This window comes from Solea senegalensis, linkage group LG15 (genome assembly GCF_019176455.1).
Source record: "Solea senegalensis isolate Sse05_10M linkage group LG15, IFAPA_SoseM_1, whole genome shotgun sequence".
Taxonomy (NCBI): domain Eukaryota; kingdom Metazoa; phylum Chordata; class Actinopteri; order Pleuronectiformes; family Soleidae; genus Solea; species Solea senegalensis.
The window spans coordinates 18,797,692-18,818,328 of record NC_058035.1 but is presented as its reverse complement, the minus strand read 5'-3'; the positions used below and the strand labels follow the sequence as shown (position 1 = coordinate 18,818,328).

At 40.3% G+C, this 20,637-nt stretch overlaps 2 protein-coding genes across 3 annotated transcripts; one reads left to right on the top strand and one right to left on the bottom strand.

Annotated features, from left to right (window-relative positions):
- Positions 1 to 1,127: 1,127 nt before the first annotated feature.
- On the bottom strand, positions 1,128 to 8,664 carry mpx (myeloid-specific peroxidase). Its single transcript, XM_044045868.1, has 16 exons — positions 8,570 to 8,664; positions 8,406 to 8,477; positions 8,034 to 8,121; positions 7,729 to 7,904; positions 7,424 to 7,556; positions 7,030 to 7,156; positions 6,731 to 6,937; positions 6,280 to 6,643; positions 5,277 to 5,437; positions 4,922 to 5,180; positions 4,322 to 4,492; positions 3,980 to 4,217; positions 3,017 to 3,225; positions 2,856 to 2,893; positions 2,663 to 2,713; positions 1,128 to 1,544 (listed from the first exon to the last, which is right to left on the bottom strand). The coding sequence occupies exons 2-16, from the start codon at positions 8,467 to 8,469 to the stop codon at positions 1,536 to 1,538; spliced, it is 2,295 nt and encodes a 764-aa protein (XP_043901803.1). The 5' UTR covers positions 8,470 to 8,477; positions 8,570 to 8,664; the 3' UTR covers positions 1,128 to 1,535.
- Positions 8,665 to 14,909: 6,245 nt separating this feature from the next.
- On the top strand, positions 14,910 to 20,302 carry LOC122781828 (prosaposin-like). Of its 2 annotated transcripts, XM_044045869.1 has the most exons (10): positions 14,911 to 15,081; positions 15,167 to 15,255; positions 15,999 to 16,076; positions 18,179 to 18,307; positions 18,432 to 18,545; positions 18,656 to 18,736; positions 19,298 to 19,481; positions 19,723 to 19,781; positions 19,862 to 19,928; positions 20,269 to 20,301. In XM_044045869.1, exons 1-9 carry the CDS (start codon positions 15,030 to 15,032, stop codon positions 19,916 to 19,918), a joined length of 843 nt encoding a protein of 280 aa, XP_043901804.1. In that variant the 5' UTR covers positions 14,911 to 15,029; the 3' UTR covers positions 19,919 to 19,928; positions 20,269 to 20,301. The 2 variants fall into 2 exon arrangements, with proteins under 2 accessions (XP_043901805.1, XP_043901804.1); XM_044045870.1 differs by having other exon boundaries at positions 14,910 to 15,081; positions 16,002 to 16,076; positions 19,862 to 20,302.
- Positions 20,303 to 20,637: the final 335 nt, after the last annotated feature.

The window sequence follows — 20,637 nt, the reverse complement described above, 5'->3', positions numbered from 1 at the left end:
TGTGTGTGTGTGTGTGAACACATGCAGTCCAGGTGTCTGCAGAACACACACACTACATTAACCACAGGTGTAAATGTTAGTGCGTTAGTTTTACCTTTGTGTCCGTTCTGTCTTTTCCTTCCCACGCACGGTGGGTCACTTCACAGTGGGTATGTAACCACCTCCAACTAAGAACAACATGATAAAGAGAGAGAAAAAGAAAATAATTAATTGTGAGCAAGTGAAGTTTTAAAGATTTACGGTGGGGAAAAGCAGGTCGTTTTGTCGTTTTTAATAGAAGTAAAGGATCAGTTTGTGATTTTGATGGCAAATCCATTTCAGGCACAAATGGCTTTTTTAAAAAGATGATTGACAAAGAAAGAAAGGAGCAATGGCTCCACCTACAGGTGACAAGAGTAACAGATTTTTACACTTGAAACTTGCAAGGTATAAATATTTACTAGTCATAATCATAAAACATAGAGGGAGAGAGAGAGGACAAGTGGAAACAAGTTTTTGCAATTTAAATCTAAATATTTCTAATTTGTGCATATCTTTTTAGTCCAGTTTAGTCCTGTGCTTTAACACTACTATTTCATATTATACACAGATATTAGAAATCGTATAAATCGTTTGGTTGTAAAATCCATTCTGGTGTTTTTGTAAATGAAGACGCATGTAGACAAAGTTTACTGCCGCTCAGCTCAGCTCAATACGTGTTTATAGAACATTGAAAACTTACTTTCAAATGAATATTGCAGACAAAGCACAAAACACACAATATTTCCAGGCACATTTCATCAGTGGCCAAATATTCATAATGATAATAATAATAATAATACTGGTCATTTCCACCTTCAAACAGTGAATTCTGGTGTGTTTTTCCAGTGCGGTTGGAGGCGTACGATACCAGCATTTATTAGACTTACAACAATCACACGTCACATCTTCATTTAGCTGAAAGAAAATAAAACATTGGCTCCTCTTCCAGTTACATTTGTATTAACAGTAGATGATTGCAGTGCAGAGATGCTAAGTATTGAAAACAGGTCCTAAAGCAGATGGACCACAGGCATTTTTGTGTCACACGCTGAATAGCAGATGTCCTGAGAAGAAGCTTTTGGTGCTCAGGCCCGTCATCCCTTTGGTGGCCTCCAGCCACACTTTGTCCCCCGTCTCCAGGCGAAGCACTGTGTCCCCCGAGTACAGGTAGTAACCCCTCTGGTAAATCTTGAAACTGTGCAGAACCACCTTGCCGTTACGCCACAGCTCCACACTGGCGGCGAGGTAGGATGTGCACAGGAAGCTGAACTCATAGACGCCGGGCGCAACGCACGTGAACAGGCCCGTGTCTGTGCTGTAGAGGTTCTGCTCGTTGTAGATGACGTCGTGGAAGTGAATGATTTTATCTGACGATGGCTCGTACTTGCCCAGGATGACGGAGAAGGCATAATATGAATGAGTGGCGTTGTCGATGTGGGGTAATGGTAGACCAGGAGGACCAGGGGGACCAGGTGGACCCGGGGGACCAGGGGGTCCTGCTGGACCTGGAGGTTCTAGTGGATCTGAGGAGAAACACAATAAATGACTTAAATATTCACCAACACCATATTGTAGTATTTTCAGATCACAGCTACTTCGACTAAATACATTTATGATGGAATAATAACCTTCAGTATCTGTTATATTTTACATATAGCATTGTTTTTCTGTCATATCCTACTGTCTGCATTTATAAGCACTCAGGTATAAATCACAACGAGATTCTTCCTGTGTCTGAATTGATGTCAGCCATTTATTTCCTTCCATCGTCTGCTTATTTTTGCATTTCCATTAACGCTTGGAGCATTTTTCGGCTGTTTGTTTTCTATTACTATGTTAGGCTATAAGAATGTGCAATATAAAGTGTCTTATATCAATTTTTTTTCAGCACAACCCAGAAAATCTGATGAAAAAAAGTCATTTTCACCAGCTGTATAAACACACCTGAGGAAAAAAGTACTCGAAATGTTTGAAATCGGATCAAATTTCTGAAATTTGGAAACACGTCACAGTTCAACGTTCACGTGGCTCGTTTTTGTGAACAAAAAGAAAAGAAAAAAACAGTCTACTTTTGTGACTTCTGCACAGTTATTGCTACTTTATATCACTAACAAAATGAATCATAACTTTGACTCAACAAACACATAGGAAGATGAAAAAAAACTACACATTTCGTTAAAGCCTGAATATGTGACCTATAAACACACACAGCCAGGACATCTTTCTATTTCCGATATACAAATCAAAACGAAAACTTAAAACCGAGCACATGTAGAAAAGCCCCTTGAAATGACTCAGCAACACCTGAGTAAAATGACCTCAAACAACCCAGCATGACGCTGGGCCAGTGTCAGCCTCAGGCAGAATATGAGAAATGAAATACAACCCCCTAGTGGTTGGAGGGGGAAACTCACAAATAAAAAACGACACATGGCTCCTCACACACGGTGTTTGAAATGTGCGACACACATGCACTTGCACTGGTTTTACTAACACGTTTACAGTCTCACAGCTACCGTTAAAGCTCATATATATGACAGACAAATAAAAAAAAAACCAAACAGCCGTGAGTCTAAGCTAAGTAAAAATTATTAATTTTTCGAAATTAAAACCGGCAGAATGTAGAAAGTGAAAAGGTTACCTCGTTGTCCAGGAGGCCCGGTTGTTCCACTGGGTCCAGCGGAGTAACATTCTGCGTATTAAATTAAACACATTTATTATCATAATCTTCTAAATGTGTCTGATTAGATTGAGGACTACCATCACCAATATCTCAAAAAAAAGAGAGAAAGAAAGGTGTCCTCTTAAATGTGACTACCACTCGTTAAACTAACCTCTGCTCCATTGACCTTAATACAGTTATCACCCGAGCCTGAAACAACACCACATACGAAGGGTGGGTTAATGTTTTCTTTCAGGTGATTTGTGAGGAGGAAAACACCAAGTTAATAAACGAAGGAAGAGAATCTTCCACAGGCTGTGAAAGACGTTGCACCTGAGCAGAGGTTCTCCTTCCACGCGGTCAGGTCCAGGCTCTTGATGGCGTTGCAGCGGACGATCTGGTTCCTGTTCGAGACGACGTTGAAGACGTCCCTGGGGACGGAGGTGATGCCGGTGTTGTCGCAGATGATCCTGGCCAACGTGGCAGTGGACAGAGCAGCTCGCTGTCTTGCAGTGAAGACGCCGGGATTCTGGTGCCACAGCCTGAGGATTTCAAACAAAACAAGAAATGTGAGAAATGTGTTTAAACGTCAGCAGCAACAGCAACAACAACAACTGTATTTCACGCGTCTGACCATTAGAATTTTACAGACTGGACCTTTAATGAAGTGCATAACTTTCACTTTCAGAGTAATTCGTGACATAGTAAAAAATCCAAACAGTACAAATCATGTTCAAAGGGTTCAGGAATCGGGGGTTCATTTTAAAATGAATACAATATGTAGAAACATTAAAAGACTCTGCATTTCATTCTGTGCTGAGTTAAAGAAAATGTACAAAATACAGGGACGAGAGGGGTGTGTGATCATCACAGGCGGATGTTAGATCTTTTCTTTATGTACATCATTTTAAATAAAGTATTTATACTACTGAGCATCTTTATATTTACTCATTTATGTTCAGTTTAAATTGATTCTTCTCTGTGTTTTTGTTTGGTCCATTTGTCTATGTCGTTTTCTATGTGATGATGTTTGTATTTCAAGTTGTCTATTAAAATTATTAGTCGTATTAAATAATTATTATTATTGTTAGCACTAAATATTAAAGAGGGAAAAACATATAAGATAATTAAGGGAGAAGGGGTTAGATTTGACAAAGTCTAGACTTCTTCCCACTCCTTTTGAACGTGAGTCAACTTGTGTTTGTCAAATTGAACTGTGCTGAAAAACCCCAAAACATATGCCTTAAAAATTCCAGAAATAGCTCATAAATCCAGTGTATCCAGGCACATACTGACCTGTCACCATCACGCGTGCTTCTGAACTGCCTCGCAATGAGACAAGCAAACAGAGGCCCCACGCGGCCGCCCGGGACAAACGGCTCTGCCACACCTCCCATCCAGACGTCGATGTTGTCGGGCGTCCCGTAGAGCTGCAGCAGCCTCCGGGCGAGGTTGTTGTTGTTCAGAACCCGACCGAGCTCGGCCTGGTTCCGGGGCTGAGACAGACCACAGAGCCTGCGCCAGGAATTGTAGCCTGCGGGGCGAAATGACATGAAAAACAACACAAAGGGGGGCAATTAAAAACAGAGGCGAAACGTGAGTAAAGAACACGAGGAGAAAGTGAAGAGAGTAATGTACCAGCCAAGCCATGGTCACGTCCCCTCTGCATGTTGAGCGAGCCCAGGTCCAAAGTCAGATGCTGCACAAACTGGAACAGCCTGTCCCTCAGAGCAGTAACCATCATGTGATCCTGAGTGTTGAGTTTAGCAGGACGGCCAATCAGACCGCGCACCAGAGAGTCAATGCCACCTGAAGAGAGAAGATATTATTGCTTAATGTCCAACCTTCTCTCTTCTTACCACTTATACCAGGGGTACCTTTTATTTTATTTTATTTCACTGAAATAAAAACTGGACACTTATTTAGGTAAAGCCATCTCCAGAGGTTGCAGACCCCTGATTTATACTGTTCAAAGGTCAAAAGGTCGGGCACACCCCTGGACTAGGACTGGTATACATTTTGATGTTGGGACTTTGGTATTGATTCCCAAATGATACTTTTCTTTCAAATCCATGTTTGAACTAAAATTGCCCTGCGATGGACTGGCGACCCGTCCAGGGTGTGATCCCGCCTATCGCCCTATGTCAGCTGAGATTGGCACAGCACTCCCCGCGACCCTCATGTGGAGGATAAAGCGGTAGATAACTATAAAATTATGTTTTTCTCTGTTCTGCTTACCCTCAAACACAATCCTCCAGGGCGTGAAGAAGGCCTTGAACAGGGGCACGCTGGGTAAGCGAACATCCTCTCTGTACATTGCGTTCAGACGGGACAAGACTGGCTGGATGGCCAGGTGGGCGAAGCGGTAAGCTGCCGTTGCAAAGACGTTGGACACGCTGGGGTCGATGTTGGGATTGTAGCTACGGTACGGTCCGATCTGTGTGCGCACCGCGTCCTCGCCCAGAATGTGTGGCAGATAGTCCCTGAACACAAACACCTGAGAGAGGCACAGAGATTTTACGCCGTATGAGCATGAACGTGTACATGTACGTCGTGAATATATGAACGAGAATTGCTGCTCATTGTGGGCTACCTGTGTGTAAGCCCCCATGATCTTGCGGGCCTCCTGGTACAGCGTCTCACTGTCCCAGTGAGAGTTCAGCCTCTTTAGGGCGCGAGCCAGTCGGTTATGCTCACGCAGGAACAGGGTGTGAATCGACGTCAGAGCGACGTTCTCGTCCACACGAATGTCACCTTCAAGGACAAAGTTAAAAAACAATTCATTAATATTGATAGATAAACTTGAGTAGAGGTAATAATAACTAAGTTAATTACTGTAAATTACAGTCATTTTAGTCCCTCATTGTCAGGTTATCTGCTCATGAATGCTTAAAGGTCCAGTGTGCAACATTTAGGAGGATACTACCCATAATTACGCTTGTATAAGTGTATAATCTCTTGATTCCAACAGGTTTAGTATCTTTAAAATAAACGTTTCACATGTACTTTAGGCAATGGCCTTTCTTTACGGAAGCACCATCTTCTTTCTAGCAGCAGCCCGAATGGACAAACCAGCCAGTGTGCATTTTGGGGTTTTGAAGTTGAAGCTTATTGCATTAAGAAAGAAGGAAAAGCATAATTTCTAGTATGCAAAGGCCACTGTAGATCCCTGATATGCTAGGAAGAGGAGGAATGAGTCCTCACTCATTTTTACACACGGGACCTTTAAAAAGATTAATGTTGGTTGACAAATTCATAAATATACAGCTAAAAATGTAGGAAATTTGGAAAACTAAAGTATTGACTGACAATTTATGAAGCTCAAACTGACAGTGATGTCACCCAAAAGAATCTGAATTCACATTTTGAAGCTCCAAAATTTGTGATTTGGCCAATAAAATATTGACTGACTATTATAAATCAATAAATCTATATATAAGTTGGACTCATTTTCTCATCGATTTCCATTCAATAGGAGTTCTTCGCAATCGCTGAAGTCGCCCCCTGGAGGCTATTCCGGGGCTCTCCTCAGCCAGTAAAGCATAAGACTATGTCCACTATTTACACCCATTTTTATAACTCGAACCATGACTAACCTGCAATGAAGCACTTCACGTCTCTAGCGTTGGCGTTGTTGGTGATGTTTCTGCGCGTGAAACACATGTCGGCCTTGACATTCGTGAAGGGCAGCAGCTCCCGCCCGTTGTCTCTGAACTTGTCGTTCACAAGCATCAGGCCACCATCATTAGTGAGGTCACGGAGACGAAGGGCGAGGTTGTCCTCGGAGCCGTACACCTGGCTGAGGTCCAGGAAGGCCGTCAGAGCGTTGATCTGCTCTCTCTTGTTGGGCTCGCCACCGAAATTAAAGGCCGAGAATCCTGTTCCGCAAACAGGGGCCGATCTGAACGCGGGGAGGCAGACGTCCGGGCGCGAGGGCAAGCGGGGGTCACCCGGAGGAATCTGTTTGATGGAGGTGAGGAGAAAAGGTCATGACGACAATCTTTCAGCCGACGCAACATCTCAATTTTTTTTAGCTTTGACACTGACCGGGATGGGGATGCAGGGCTCGGTTTGTTCACAGCTCTCATCGCAGTTCACGCCGTTGCTGAAGGAGCGGATGCTCGGGGAGAACGGCGTGAAGGTGAGATCGTGGTCGTTCCACTGGCCAAAAAATGTGACCATGTGAGAGAACTGTTTGTCGCTGACCACGCCTGCATCCGTCGTGCTCAGGATGTTGTTGGAGACCTGTCGCACCTGAGAGTGGAGGATACTTTTGAGAACATCTTTCATCACAGTTATCTCATTGAGTGAATCAAGGTGATTTTTGGAGGGTTTCTAGGTTGTACCAGTGGGAGAAAGACGTTGTTGATTGTGCGGTTGTTCCATCCTTTTGGTTGGGAGATGCCATCGTCATATTCGGCAGGCAGCCAACGGGCGAAAGGTGTGTTGGAGGCGCCGAGGCGAGGGTTATTTCTAAAGACGAAAAAAAAAACGTCCATGTTTGGAAAGACAGCTTGAGAAACCCCACAGAAGTGTGCACATCTTCTGTGGTGTGTGGCCTAAGAAGTTGATTTCACAAGCGTGTCCTCTGATTGTCAGCACCACTGAGTTTCATAGACTAAATAAACTAAAAATCAATTGACTTGATGATTTATTTGTGGAAAAATGACAGGGTTTTATTTTTGGATAAAAGACCCTAAACTTTCATTGTACATCTTCACGCTGCAGAAGAATACTTACAGGTTGTTGCAGACACTGGTGATTGTGCGATACTTGTTTATGTTTGCCATGGTGCGACACTGTGGGATCCTGACCCGAGCTGCACATCCAGTTATGTTGGAGAGCTTTTTCAGATCCTCTTCAGTGAGCAAATCTGAAGAAAATGTGAAAGACAATACATCATGGAGTCACAGTGTGTGTACAAACGTCTGCCAGACACACACGTCTGCTTCTCAGTTACAGCTTTGAAGTTAGTTCCACAATCACAAGCAGGAAAAGCTGTCAGTGTGAGCAGTGTGTGTGTGTGTGATTACTGCCTGTCTGACCTGTTGCATTGAGTGAGCGCTTGTGCACACGATGCACTCTGTCATGCACCAGACGGAGGGTTTGTGCCATGTAGTCTGCAGATCTCACAGCTGAGCGCGTGTCTCCTCGAGGCTGCTTCAGGAGGCGCAGAATGTCGTGAGGTCTCACCACCTCCCGGCGGACTCGCCTCAGACTCCTGGAGGAGAGAAAAGCCCACAGTGTTGAACAATCGGGTCCAAGCTGTTTTGTTTTTACAATTCAGAAAAACACTGACTGCAATGACTGAGAAAAATAGTCTAGTATTTACACCATTATTCAAACTCACTCTTCTCTGGAGTACTTGTATGCGTCGTCCACAAGTTTCTTTGCTTCCTCAAAGCAGCGTTGGAGAAAAGGACTGCCGAGATGCACGTCTGCAAAAGCAAAACATCTTTTTAAATCACATCATGAAGCATTGCAGCATATTTTAAACCTAAATTAATATTGAAATCAAGCGGTGCTGATTTTCTAAATAAAATGAGCTTTATTTGTTTTAAATGATTTGTAATTGATGTTCCACTTTGTCTTGCTGGTCGGTTAGTATCGTCATATAGTGGTGTCCCTCTCTATGCATGACACGATAATAGAATAGAATCAATCGTTCAAATATTTGAAAGATGAGGCAGCGTCTGTCATGTGAAGGATGTGCAGCCTATACCTGTTGTTTGGAGGTGAGCAGGCAGCAGACAGAGGCCCAGCACAAGAACAACAGAGAGAAGCATGTCTGCAACTAAAACATCACAACCCAAAGTTAGAATAAAGGTACATTTTCCTTTTTAAAATTCCTCCATAACTGAAAGTTTTAAGATGAAATATGGTTACCTGTGTCTACGAGGATCACTGTCAGATTTGAAGTTGTGATGTGAGCATCTGTGGACGGTGCTTATATAGAGAGAGGCCTCGCCCCCTGGGTTGTCCAGGTGAAGCTGCTGTCAGTAAAGAAAAAGAAAAGACAGTTCCTTCTTCCTCCTCCATGTGCTGAGGGGAATCGTTCACCCTTACTGATTTCTGTTTCTGATATTCCGAGCAGCAAAACAAGACGATTGTTGCAGCTCTACATTCTCTTTATCAGTACTTGGGCTACAGGATAGGATACACCTATTTGAATACAGGTTATTTTCTATTTGGAAGCATTTTAGAAATAACACATTCGCGTCTCGCCTGGTCTCACTGGGGAAAGTGACTGATATCCAGCTTTAGATGAAAGTAAAATGAGAAAAACTAGTCGTATTAGGAGACCTTGAAATTAATATTACTTACATTTCTCTCTTTATCATCATTTGTTGAAATCATTTATTTCCTCTAATCATATACGTTTAAAATCGCAGGCTTAAAATAATCTATTTTCCCTTTTTCTACCATGTGATGAGAATTCTATAATCAATGTAACTTTGTTTTACACTTTACAACTACTGCTCATTCTCTACACTCACCTAATTCAATTAATTATTCATTGTCGGATTCATTAAATATAATTCATATACAGCCTGTTTTCACCAGCGTTTTCCGAGCCTGGATGAGTCACGACAGCAGCTCTCTATGTCTCTATGATGCTGTTTTCAGACTCGTCCAGGCGACACCTGAAACCGAAATAAAAGTCTTAGAAGGGCCTCACATGAAATGAAACCTATGAATAAAAGTTGACAGGCACTCTGCCATCTGGGAACTTCAGTGCATCACTGTCAGCAACCATACGCTCTTTCCTTTGCAACAAAGATGAGCCGCGTGTGCAAAAAAGACTGACTAATGACAGACCCCGCGATCCTCATGTGGAGGATAAAGCGGTAGAAGACGGATGCGATGACAGACATGTCACAGAAATACAAATAAGTAACAGAAGTTATGATTTTCTCTCCCTTGATAAACACCTGCACCTCTGAATTTCATAATAACAGAAGCTGAATTAAACTCCCCGGAGCATCCTTGCATCATCTCAACAGACGAGCAACCGCACAAGTGAAAAGGTCATATCAGTGCTGTATTAAGGCGTTTACAGAGCGCCAACACTAAAGGTGAATAAGTAACAGGTTGTTGGTGCGCAATGAGGAAAAGGGAAGACAGACATACCGTCAAATATAACAAATCTGTAAGTGTGTGCGTGTGTGTTTAATTGCCGTCTTCACAAAGACGTCTTTACACTTTCCAGTTGTGACATAAAACTGTCGTTGATAACAATACAAGGAACAAAAAGTTGAGGTTACAACACAGAAACGCAATCAATATGTTACTGTCTGTGATAAAAGTATTTAAGAGGGTTTTTATCTAACCATGCTCTGAAAACCCTCAATCACAAAAAGAACAGGTATTTAAGATGCAAATCTAATCTAATCTCTCTCTCTCTCTTCATACATGTATATATATATATATATATATATATATGTATATATATATGTATACACACACAATAATTTATAATGTTTAATGTAATCTAATTGTATACCAGTTGCTAACACACACATACTAACTTTAAAAAATACTGATTTTGATGAGTTAATGCCACAAAATTTGTGTCACGTGTGTTACTCAAACCTTACACAACTCCAACAGTTCTTCTGATTAGTCTTTCCATTTTGTGTCAGTGTTTGTCCACATATTGTTTTGAGAAGCATTTAAAGCACATGGCACCGTCCCCAACAGGTCGGTGCCGTTGTCCTCACATGAGGTCAAGGATATTTTTGGTGACTTCACATGTAAAGGAACTTTAAAACTTTAAAATTTTGAATAAATTGGTTGAGTTTGTGTGTTTGCAACGTCATATTATTGCTCATTTAAATCTTTTGTTTTGGTAAAACATGAAGAAATATTTTGTTTCATAAGGAAATTATAATTTATATGTGACAAGTGCATTATAATTCACTTAAGTTTACATTTAGTGTGTTTGCAACAACCTGCAGAAGAGTTGCACCAGTTGTCTCTTTCAAGGAAGTTTAAAAGAAAAAGGAAAAAAAAAAAACGAAACAGTTACATAAATAAAAGTTGTTAGTCAACCTCGGGCTTTAGCAACAGACACATTTCACAAGTGGTCTGGGTCAAAATTCTGTTGGGAAATTCTGCTCTTACACTCGAGCAACAACTCTGCTAACAGTTTTTAGCATTAAAAATATTAGTCAGTAATTCCTCATACTTCTTTGAGTATTTGTTCTAATTAATCAGTCCAGGAAGTGGAGCTTTTTGTAAGACTATATAATCTGTGAGTCACATACAGCATTTTGTGATAACAATGACTTGTCGACACAGTTGAATAATGCGGGTGCCTTCTGTTTTATGGACATAATAAGGAAACTGTGGCCTGGAGACAATCATTTAGGCACCAGTCTGACTCTGGTGTGGGAATACGTTACAGCATTATAACATTTTATTGATTTTTTTTTTTTTTTTGGGTTGAAATGTGAAGAAATATTTGTTTTACCATAAATACTATGTGAATCAAGTATATAACAATTGACCTCATTTTAAGTAGAGCAACAGTATTGTTATGAACATGGAAATTAAGTTAAAATCTTAAGGATTTACAAATGTTTCCGATAAATTCATAAATCAACTCTCCATGACTTCAGTATAATTAGTTACACTCCTGGTTATTGAGGCTGGTAACATCATCAAGGGGTATTTTGTCTGTCTGTCTGACAAAACAAAGCTCTAAATTCACTTAATTATTCTTATTTTAATCAGCTGTAATTTAAGTATAAAGTTGAAATATAGTCATTTGTTTTGTTTTTCTGTTTTGAAGTTGACATTAAAGTCAGGGAACATTTTTGATCAGCAAAGAGTTTTTGTTTCCTTCCAAGCAGCTGGTAATTATGATTGTAAAAGTTAGTTTGTGCAGTATAGTATTATATAGAATATATAATATACTAGTATTTTATTGCACTTTCACAGAGTTATAAAAAAAACCTGTTTGATCGTGAACTTTATTTAGTAACACAGTGTTTTGGGGCGAGTTGAGGCGGCTTATATACTTTATATTCACTTTTGAGTTTACAAAATCAAGGTCAATTACAGGAGACGCACTTTCACAAATACCTTTAATCCGAAATGATGGTAAAATCTTAGTTGGTCATGGCCTTTATCTCCAATTACTGTCAGTGAGAGACCACATAATAATCATAAACACGCATCTGCTTTTCAAGATCCAGAGAACATTCTCTGGGTTCTCTGGTTCCCTCCTATTGTCCAAAAACACACAGAGGTTAATTGGATACGCTGAGATGACCGTGAACTGTGAGAGTGAATGGTTGTCTGTCTCTGAATGTTGGCCCTGCAGAAAATGAATGAGCGTAATCTGCACTGACAAGCGTCTCAATGTTTACTTGCCAAACTGAGTGAGAAAGTACCAATTTGAAAAACGAGGAGGAAGAAAGTCCCAAGTGGAAAAAAAAAAAGTCTCAATGTGTCATTGTGTTGATTATTTTGACAACGGGTATTTTGAATTTCTCAACAGCACACGGGCAGCGTGTGTGTGTGTGTGTGTGTGTGTGGCGATCAGCTCTATTATTAGCACTGTTTGTGTTTTGTGTTGTAACCACAGAACCCTTTGTAGTGAGACTTTAGGTTACTCATGAATGCTTGGAAGGAAGTGCAATTGATTTTTTTGGGGAAAAAAAAAGCAATACAAAGACTTGAACTGCACCTCACATGCCAAGATGTCAAGAGTGTTTTATTTGACACACTTCATAGCCTTGGATGAAAAGAACTGGTGAAGTGCATGAGGGAATTAGGGGAGATGTGTTAAAACAACTGAATAAACCACGCGACAGGAAGACATGACATTTACCAAAATAAAAAGGGAAGTGAAAATCAAACCAAAAGTGACATGAACTTAACGTGACTTTAAACCTAACATAATAACTGAACTAAACAAGACAAAAACACTAACAGAGCTGTCACTATGTGACACTATGACAATATTGAGCAACTGAGCCAATAAGCACAACTTTTCCATATTACACAAGTTGTGTGCCAATTTTCCTCCATTTTCAACAACGGTTAGTGGCTCAAAAATGCGACCACCACTGTGTGTGAGTGCTCGGACCCTGATTAGATAGCAAATGTATTATAATCAAAGAACTTCTTTGATACTTCCAATCAAAGAAGACTATGACAACGAAAGTATGGCTAGATAACAGTGTTGTTCTTATCATGCAAGGTATTGACACATCATTTACGTTACTGCTTCCGAGAATCAGCTTGGTACCCACACACTCACTGTCACTGATAATGTGGCTGCCAGCAAAGACTAAAGTAAAAACAGATGAGACACACTCAACAAACACCCGCTTAAGTCTTAACAAATAGCCTTTTCCAGCAGGAAACTAGACTTTGTAAGCTACTCACTCTCCTGCGCCAAAGTCAATAAAGAAAAACAAACAACTTGGAGTTCACTGTGTCGTGATTGCCCTGGCCAATTGTCTCTTGTAAAAGAGGTTTCTGATCTTGGTAATCAAATCTGAAAAACACAGGCCACAAAAAAAAACCGATTGCCCCTGACATTTCTAGTTCAGGGTATAAGGTTATAAAACAACCACAGCTTCCTCCTTGGTGGCCCAAGCTGTGTGGCTCCACATAGTACAGAACTGACTGAACATATCACATGTAACACAACGTATTTCTGTAGAAATACAGTTGCAGCAAAGGTTAGAAGACACAGGAAGAGCTGCACTACACTGGTAACAGAAGGCGCAGTTTTTGCACGTGTCCTCCATTAAAAATGACACGTTAAAGCTTCTCAAGAAAGAGATATTGAGTTTCTATTGCCTGGTTTCTCATGACGCTGACAGCTCTATTGTCAAATTATGCCACTTTGGTCATGCGACACCTGCGATGAACAGAAGATGCTCTGAGTCTGATTTGACAAAAACAACTGACAAAATAAAGGGTTTGATGCACTCACACTTCCACTGTTTTGAGTCTAGATTTAGTCTTAAAAATGCATTTATCTTCTGGCCATAAGTATGTTTGTCTGAGTGTATTGTGTTTTATGTGCTTTAGAAAGGGGCCTTGCTTCTAAGAACAGTATTTAATAGAGGAAGTACAACACGGCTTCATTTGTCTTTGCATTTCTATAAGAGAGACATGTCAGCGACTCGACTCAAGCAAAGGGAAAAAGGCATGTTTTGTAAATTGCAAAAGAGGAAGCTATGCGAGAAATGTCAAGAGAGTTGCTAAAGATGAACAGGCTCAAAGACTGAACCCCGGTTAACTGCAAAATTAAAAATGTCAGTGTATGATAGAGATCATTTGTCTGTTGTCTGTCAACCTATATGATTTTACAATTGGCAGAAAAACTAATATTAATATTAAGCACCAAGTGCAATTAAATTGCTAAACTCAAATTAAACTGAATCGCCGGTAATTCAACTCCAACCTCTCCTGTTCCTGAGACATGAAAAACGACATGGGTAATTTCAGGAGTCAGAAACAGAACTTTCTACCAATTTCAACCAAGAACTGAACCAAATACACTGCAGTTCTTCTTTTGTATAAACTTAGTTGTCATGGTAACAACAAGCACGTTGTGGTCATGGCTCATAGAAACAACAGAAATCAATTACATCGTCTTGTGAGGTTATTTCCATAAAGAAACACAGTATTTATCCCCAATTGTTATAAAGTTTAAATTTGAAGCCAGATCACGTTGATTTTCTTTCTTCACATGACCTGTGTCGTGATTATGAGAGTCATACACAGGAAACATTATGGTGTGTTTCATGTCCTTAAATTGTGATAGTGAGGGTCCACAGTCTCTGGGCCAGTTATTTTGGGGGTCAGGGGCAAAAAAATTCAGAAAGTCAGGAAACCCTACTGTCTTTTTCTGTGTTAAATAATATGGCCTTGTCCAAAAAGTCTGGTTAGTCTAAGAAAATGGGTTTTAATCTTTACATTTTCACTCTTACATGACTATGTGTCCATTTTAAACGTGGTGTGAAAATTGTATTAGCTTTAGAGTGGACACAGGAGCTGTGAACGTGCAACACGAATTATCATTTTAAAGTGAAAAAAATCATCGTTGTGATACAGTCATATTCAGTAGCTTCTATGCCCCGTGTGTTTCTTATAAAAGATCGAGATTACAGATCTCTGCAAATGTCAAACAAAAGATGTCACATTTTTTTCCCCTTGTCTGAGGAACTGAATGTGAAACTTGTGCTAAAAACAGGTCTTATCAAACAAGACTGTGGTTGGCGGGGTTTATATGTGGGTCGTGTTAAATACAAACAGCCCGTGCAGCACAGATCTGCGGAGGGAATAACTCGTTCATCTAAAAACCTGACATTAACGGAGGATGGCTTCGCTCAAGTTCATGGTGCTTCTCTCCATTGGGCTCCAAGGCTCCAGTAAGTCAGAGCTCATTTTTTATTAGCTGTAAATCAGATGGTGAATTCATGATGTGACAACAGTGACGAACGCTTATCGCCGCAGGTCTGACTTCAGCCTTAAATACGGGGGATTTGCAGAGTTTTTCGGATGCAACGGGAACGAGTGACGAGTCTCTGTTTCAGGCCACAAAAGTATGTTTTTTCACCTTCAAAAATAAAATAAATAAAATGTGAATTTAAAGACAAATTGTGATGCTCGTTGAGTGAAAATGTAGTGAAATTATAGTGAAAAAGAGTTGAATGAAGGGATGTAGAGGTTGATCCTGGTTTATATTAAGAAAAAAAAGTTATTTGAGTGTATTGTGAGCTAAAATTGTGATGCGTTAAATGTCTATTGAAAAGGTGAGGAGATGACGCGACAGCACAGTATGATAATTCAAACTACAGTGTTTTATTGTATGACAAACCCTGCTGCAGTAACTGAAAACTAGAGCTGCTATCATTTGAAGATGACTGCTTCATTTATCATTTAATTGGTGGATTTATACATAAAAAAAAGTTTTCTAGTTGTCTAAATGATGTTCTGATGCTTGTGATGTTTTGTGGACCACACAAAAAACACATCATTGATTGATTAAGTAACTAACTAACAGATGAACTGATGATGAAATAGGTTCATAGCAGCCCTAATTGAAAAAGACAATGAAATTAAAAGCAAAGGGCTAAAAAATAAGGAAGGAGCATTGATTTCTTTCAGAGAACAGAGATTTCCTAAAATTCAAATGTTTCTTACGTTTGTCATGGTCATTGGTTTTGAATATAGTGGAAATATTGGAGCCACAAATGAATGTCTCCATTATAAAATATACCTTTATGATGGTAACAAGTGATGAATCAGCTGACGGTATAATCATTTTGATTATTTTATTTTGAAGCAGACTGGGGACGTCTGCCAGGACTGCACCCAAATATTTGAACTTCTTGCAGATCTGCTTTCCAACACGGACATCGAGGTGAGTGTATGAGCTCCACGCACACACACGCACACACCACAGGATTATTTTTCAACTGATAATATTAGTATGCCTCACTGCTATCTCAGAAAAATGAAAACTCTTCCTCGAAGCTCCGTGCACCTGTTTTATCAGTGCATGTCCATTCATGTGCAAACACCTCGCAATCAGTAATGCATACTGTGAATGCAAAAACCTGACTGAGCAGAGCACACATCCCCTTTTTGTTGGTTTGGTGCGAGAGCACTTCCTTTTTTTTCTGTGCCAAAAGGAAAAGATTTTTGTTTAGTTTATCCTGGTCAGTGGGGAGTCCCGTCTGCGTGCAAAGAAGACAAAAGAAGGACAAAAAATGATTTAATTCTTCCTTTGTTATACATTTTGTTACTGGCCCCAACTGGAACCCTACAACCTTTAAAGCATCATTTTAAAACTCACTTTTACTCCCTAGTTTTGAACCCTTTCAGTCTTTAGATGTATTTTTAATGTTTTATTCTATTTTAGTCTTTGTTGTTTTGGTGTTTTTAATGATTTTAAGTGTATTTTTTAGTCTTCAAGCGGTGTACAGCACTTTGGCAACCACTTTGGGGTTTTTTATGTGCTATTTCAAGAAAGTTATATACATTTAAAACAAATGATTGCATGACTGTTTTTTAGTTAACACAGTGAGTTCAGATTAAACAAAGTCCTGGGATGATATTTAATAAATAAATATTTATTTTTGTTTTATCAATTACACACCCAATGTTCTTCACTGGGTATTAAAACGAAAAGTGTATGAGATAAAACTACTCTATATAAAATGATTTCATAATTACCCTTTAAAATTAAAATAAAAATAGTTTGGTTATGTCCACTTAAAATATAGCTCTTATGAACCAGACTTCTGCCATTTCACGGTAAGCAGCAGCTTAAGATGCAAACAAAGAAAACAGGTCTGCCTTCATAAACCAACAAAGAAGAAGAATGGAAAAATGTTAACGTCCGTTCTGGAATGTGACGGCAACCACAGTTCCTTGACGTGTGTGGGTGAGGGAGGGCTGAGAGTACAATCCTCAGTTTCACCATCAGATATCACTAAATCTTACACTTAGCAGCAAATCCAGTTTACGGAGAGTTCCATGGTTTTAAAGCGTCTACACAGAAGAATTTTCATTTACTTTCAGGGGCAACTATACTGTGACAGCAACACATGAGGTACGTGGGGGGTTGCTGGTGCCAACCCCAGCTGACATTGGGGAACATTTGGGGTACACACTGGACATATTGCCAGTCCATCACAGGGCCACATAGAGACAAACAAACTCTCACACTCATATCTATGGTCAACTTAGTTTGTCCAATTTGCCTAATCCTTAAATCTGCATGTTTTTGGCCTGTGGGCAGAAAGGCTCTTGTTTTAACCAGGATGCAAACCTGGGTCTTCTTGCTGTATGTGTGTGGCCCACATTTGAATCAATTCATTAGAAATGAAATACAATAAAACTTGAGACCTTACTTTGCGGTGCATGCTTGAGGACTGTCCTGATTTTGTCAGACTAAAGATGGACGCAGGTGACGCAGGGAGAGTGTGAATATTTCCTGGTTTCTTTGCTCCACATAACAAAGAAATCATTAAAACTTAATTATTTTGGTTTGTGAACAAAACAAAATATCATCATTTTTGAGGTTTAGGAAACACCAATCAACATGTTTTAATATTTTATGAATCAGTCTAGAAAATAATCGAATAATTGATCAATTAATGAGTAGAATTGTTAGTTCGAGCCCTAATATAGCTTTGTTTTGTTAGTGTTAAACTACTCATTTAGCATTTTTGTTCTAGTTCATGTTTTGCCTCTAAGCTCACCTATTTAAGGGATAAAAGTAGGGGCACAAAAACAGGCCACCAGCTTATTGCAGATACTGTACAAAGCAGCAGCAACATAATTCATCATTACAAATGGCCGCCCTTCACTGACCACAATGCAACTCACTGGACATGTCGATGACCTGAAGAGATCGTCAGCCCTCTCATCACGTTGTTTGTCCTGCACAATTAAAAGAAACAAAGCAGTGAATTCATTATTTCACATCTCTGATCTGGTTATACTGTGCTATTGTAGACAAAGATGATAGAAGGCATTGACCATGTGTGTGACCACTTGCCTGGTCCGTCCACTGCTGCCAAGTTCTGCAGAGAAGAAGTGGAGAAGATGCTTCCTCTGGTCATCGCCTTCATCACCAGGGCTGTGGTAAGTTTAAATCTATATTTACCCACTTTTTTTTTTTAATTTTTTTTTTAAGAAGAGTGTCAGGACTAACTTAGCAGAGGCCTCTTCAGGTGTTACGCTTTGCTGACTTTCTTTTTCTCTGCAGAAACCAGAGGAGGCCTGCAAAATCATGGGGCTCTGCCGCTCCTGTGACAAACAGGAAAAGATGCTCAGCTATTTTGTGAAGGAGGCGCTTCAGGCTGCGGTGACAAGTGACAATGTCTGTCAAGCACAACACAAGAGAGAAACATTCACAAGAAACATTTTTGAGTTTTTGTGACAACAGAGTGACCTCCTTGTGATTTACTCCCTCTGCTGTTCGTCTATCAGAAGCAGCCCACAACACACTGCTCCTTCTGCCTGTTTCTCTTCAAGACTCTGGAGGACCTGCTGCCTAAAGAGAGGACAGAGGTGAGTCACACTCACTTCACTGTGCACGTGAAAAGGCACAGTGTCTCTTTGTCCTGCACACAGACACTAAAATGCCACCAGACGACAGTGCGGACCACAAGGTGCCTGCTCATGTTCCTGTATTTTCCATCCTGCTCATCTGGGGATCAAGGTGGAAGCGATTGGTGGGGACTTACACACATGACTCGACTCTGTTTCCCCTAAGGATGACCTAAAGACTTGCGACACCAGACTGCAAATAATTTCTTCAGCCTCTTTTGTTTTATACGCGACAGAAAAACTTTTTCACCCGACACATTTTCACAGACAAAAGGGGATTATCTGAACTTCAGGTGTGAGGAATGTTTCACAGATAAGAAACCTTAAAACACTTTCCCACAATTTGTCTGTTGATTTTTATATGTTCTCTCTTTTGTTTTTGAACTAAAGACACTCACTAGCCACGTCTGTGGGTGTTATGAGTACCTAGTAATAAAGAGTCTGGTGTAGTCTTCTACTGTTGTAGCCCATCGGGGATTTGGTTTGTAGCAGGGCTTATTTTCATCTCTACTGTCCAACCAGGCCCTTGTGATAAAGCTTCTGGAGGAGATTTGTGAAATCATGCCCGCCCCCTATCAAGACCAGTGCGAGGACATCATAAACAAGGTCACTAAGACGGTTCTAGATGCTATACTGAGCTTGGCCACACCCAAGAACATCTGCACACTCCTCCACCTGTGTAAAGGACAGCAGGCAGCTCCAGTCGGTCAGTCCATCTCTCCATCTGTGGCTCAGCCGCAACTAACTAATGATTGACTACATGTTCTGTGAAAATGTAAAAACCCTGACAGACCAACTAACACGCTTTTACATACAACATGCAACATACTTACATCAATGCCGAAGAATGAAAGCAGCAAGTTCACAGTAGTCAATTATCAGAATCGACATTTTGTGTCAAGTAACAATTGAATTATGATTGAAACGTCTCTCTTTTTCATTCCCAGATCCGTGCATTTTGATAACTCAAAGGTGCAGAGACGTGAGGACGGCCCTCAGATGTGGAGTAAGTTCATGTGAAGGATTTCAGGGTTGATCGCATTGATCTCATCTATATATTTACTTCATCTCCTCTGCTCCACACAGACTTTGCTCTACTGCCAGAGATTTGTCTGGAGGCCACTCGACTACAACTCGCTCTAAATAAAGTGAGGTGGGTGCAACTTTGTGACTTAAAAGACCCATGCCTCCATGAGTGAATCAAACTGCCCCACACCTGTGTCTGGATGTTGCTTTATTTTTGATTTTGCTTTTAATATTAAACAAAACAAAGATATGACTATGATTATTTGAAGGAACGCTGCAAAATCCTCAGCATTATACAATTACTTTGCACACTTTGCTTTTCTAATCATAACTCTCCAAAGCTGTATGGACTTTCAAAGGTCAGAGTCTTTTATGTGTGCATATTATGGGCTGTGAAAGGTCTGTAGGACTTGAGTGTGGTACAGTGGCACATTTTTAAGTATTTTATTTTTCTCTGTATCGCTTAGGTGTGGAGTGTCTCAGTGGTTAAGACCGATACCCTGGGTGCAAAAGACATCATGGTCGGAAGTTCGACTCCACCCCTGGCTGATTGTACTCAATTCCATTATGCTAAGCTTTGGATAAAAGCGTCTGCTAAATGACATGTAATGTTAAAATTGTAAGCCTGACAATAATTAAATTCAGACGTTGGCGATAAATAACGCTTCCTGTTCTTTACCTTTACTATTTAAGGTCTCAAAGTGAAGAAGGGGGATGTTTTAACTACAAAATGGAGTCTTACATAGAAAAGATGATGGATTTTTGGCAGTAAACTTCAATTCTGTCTGCTTGTATCGTCTGCCTTCACATTTTTACCTGTTACAATTTCATTTGAC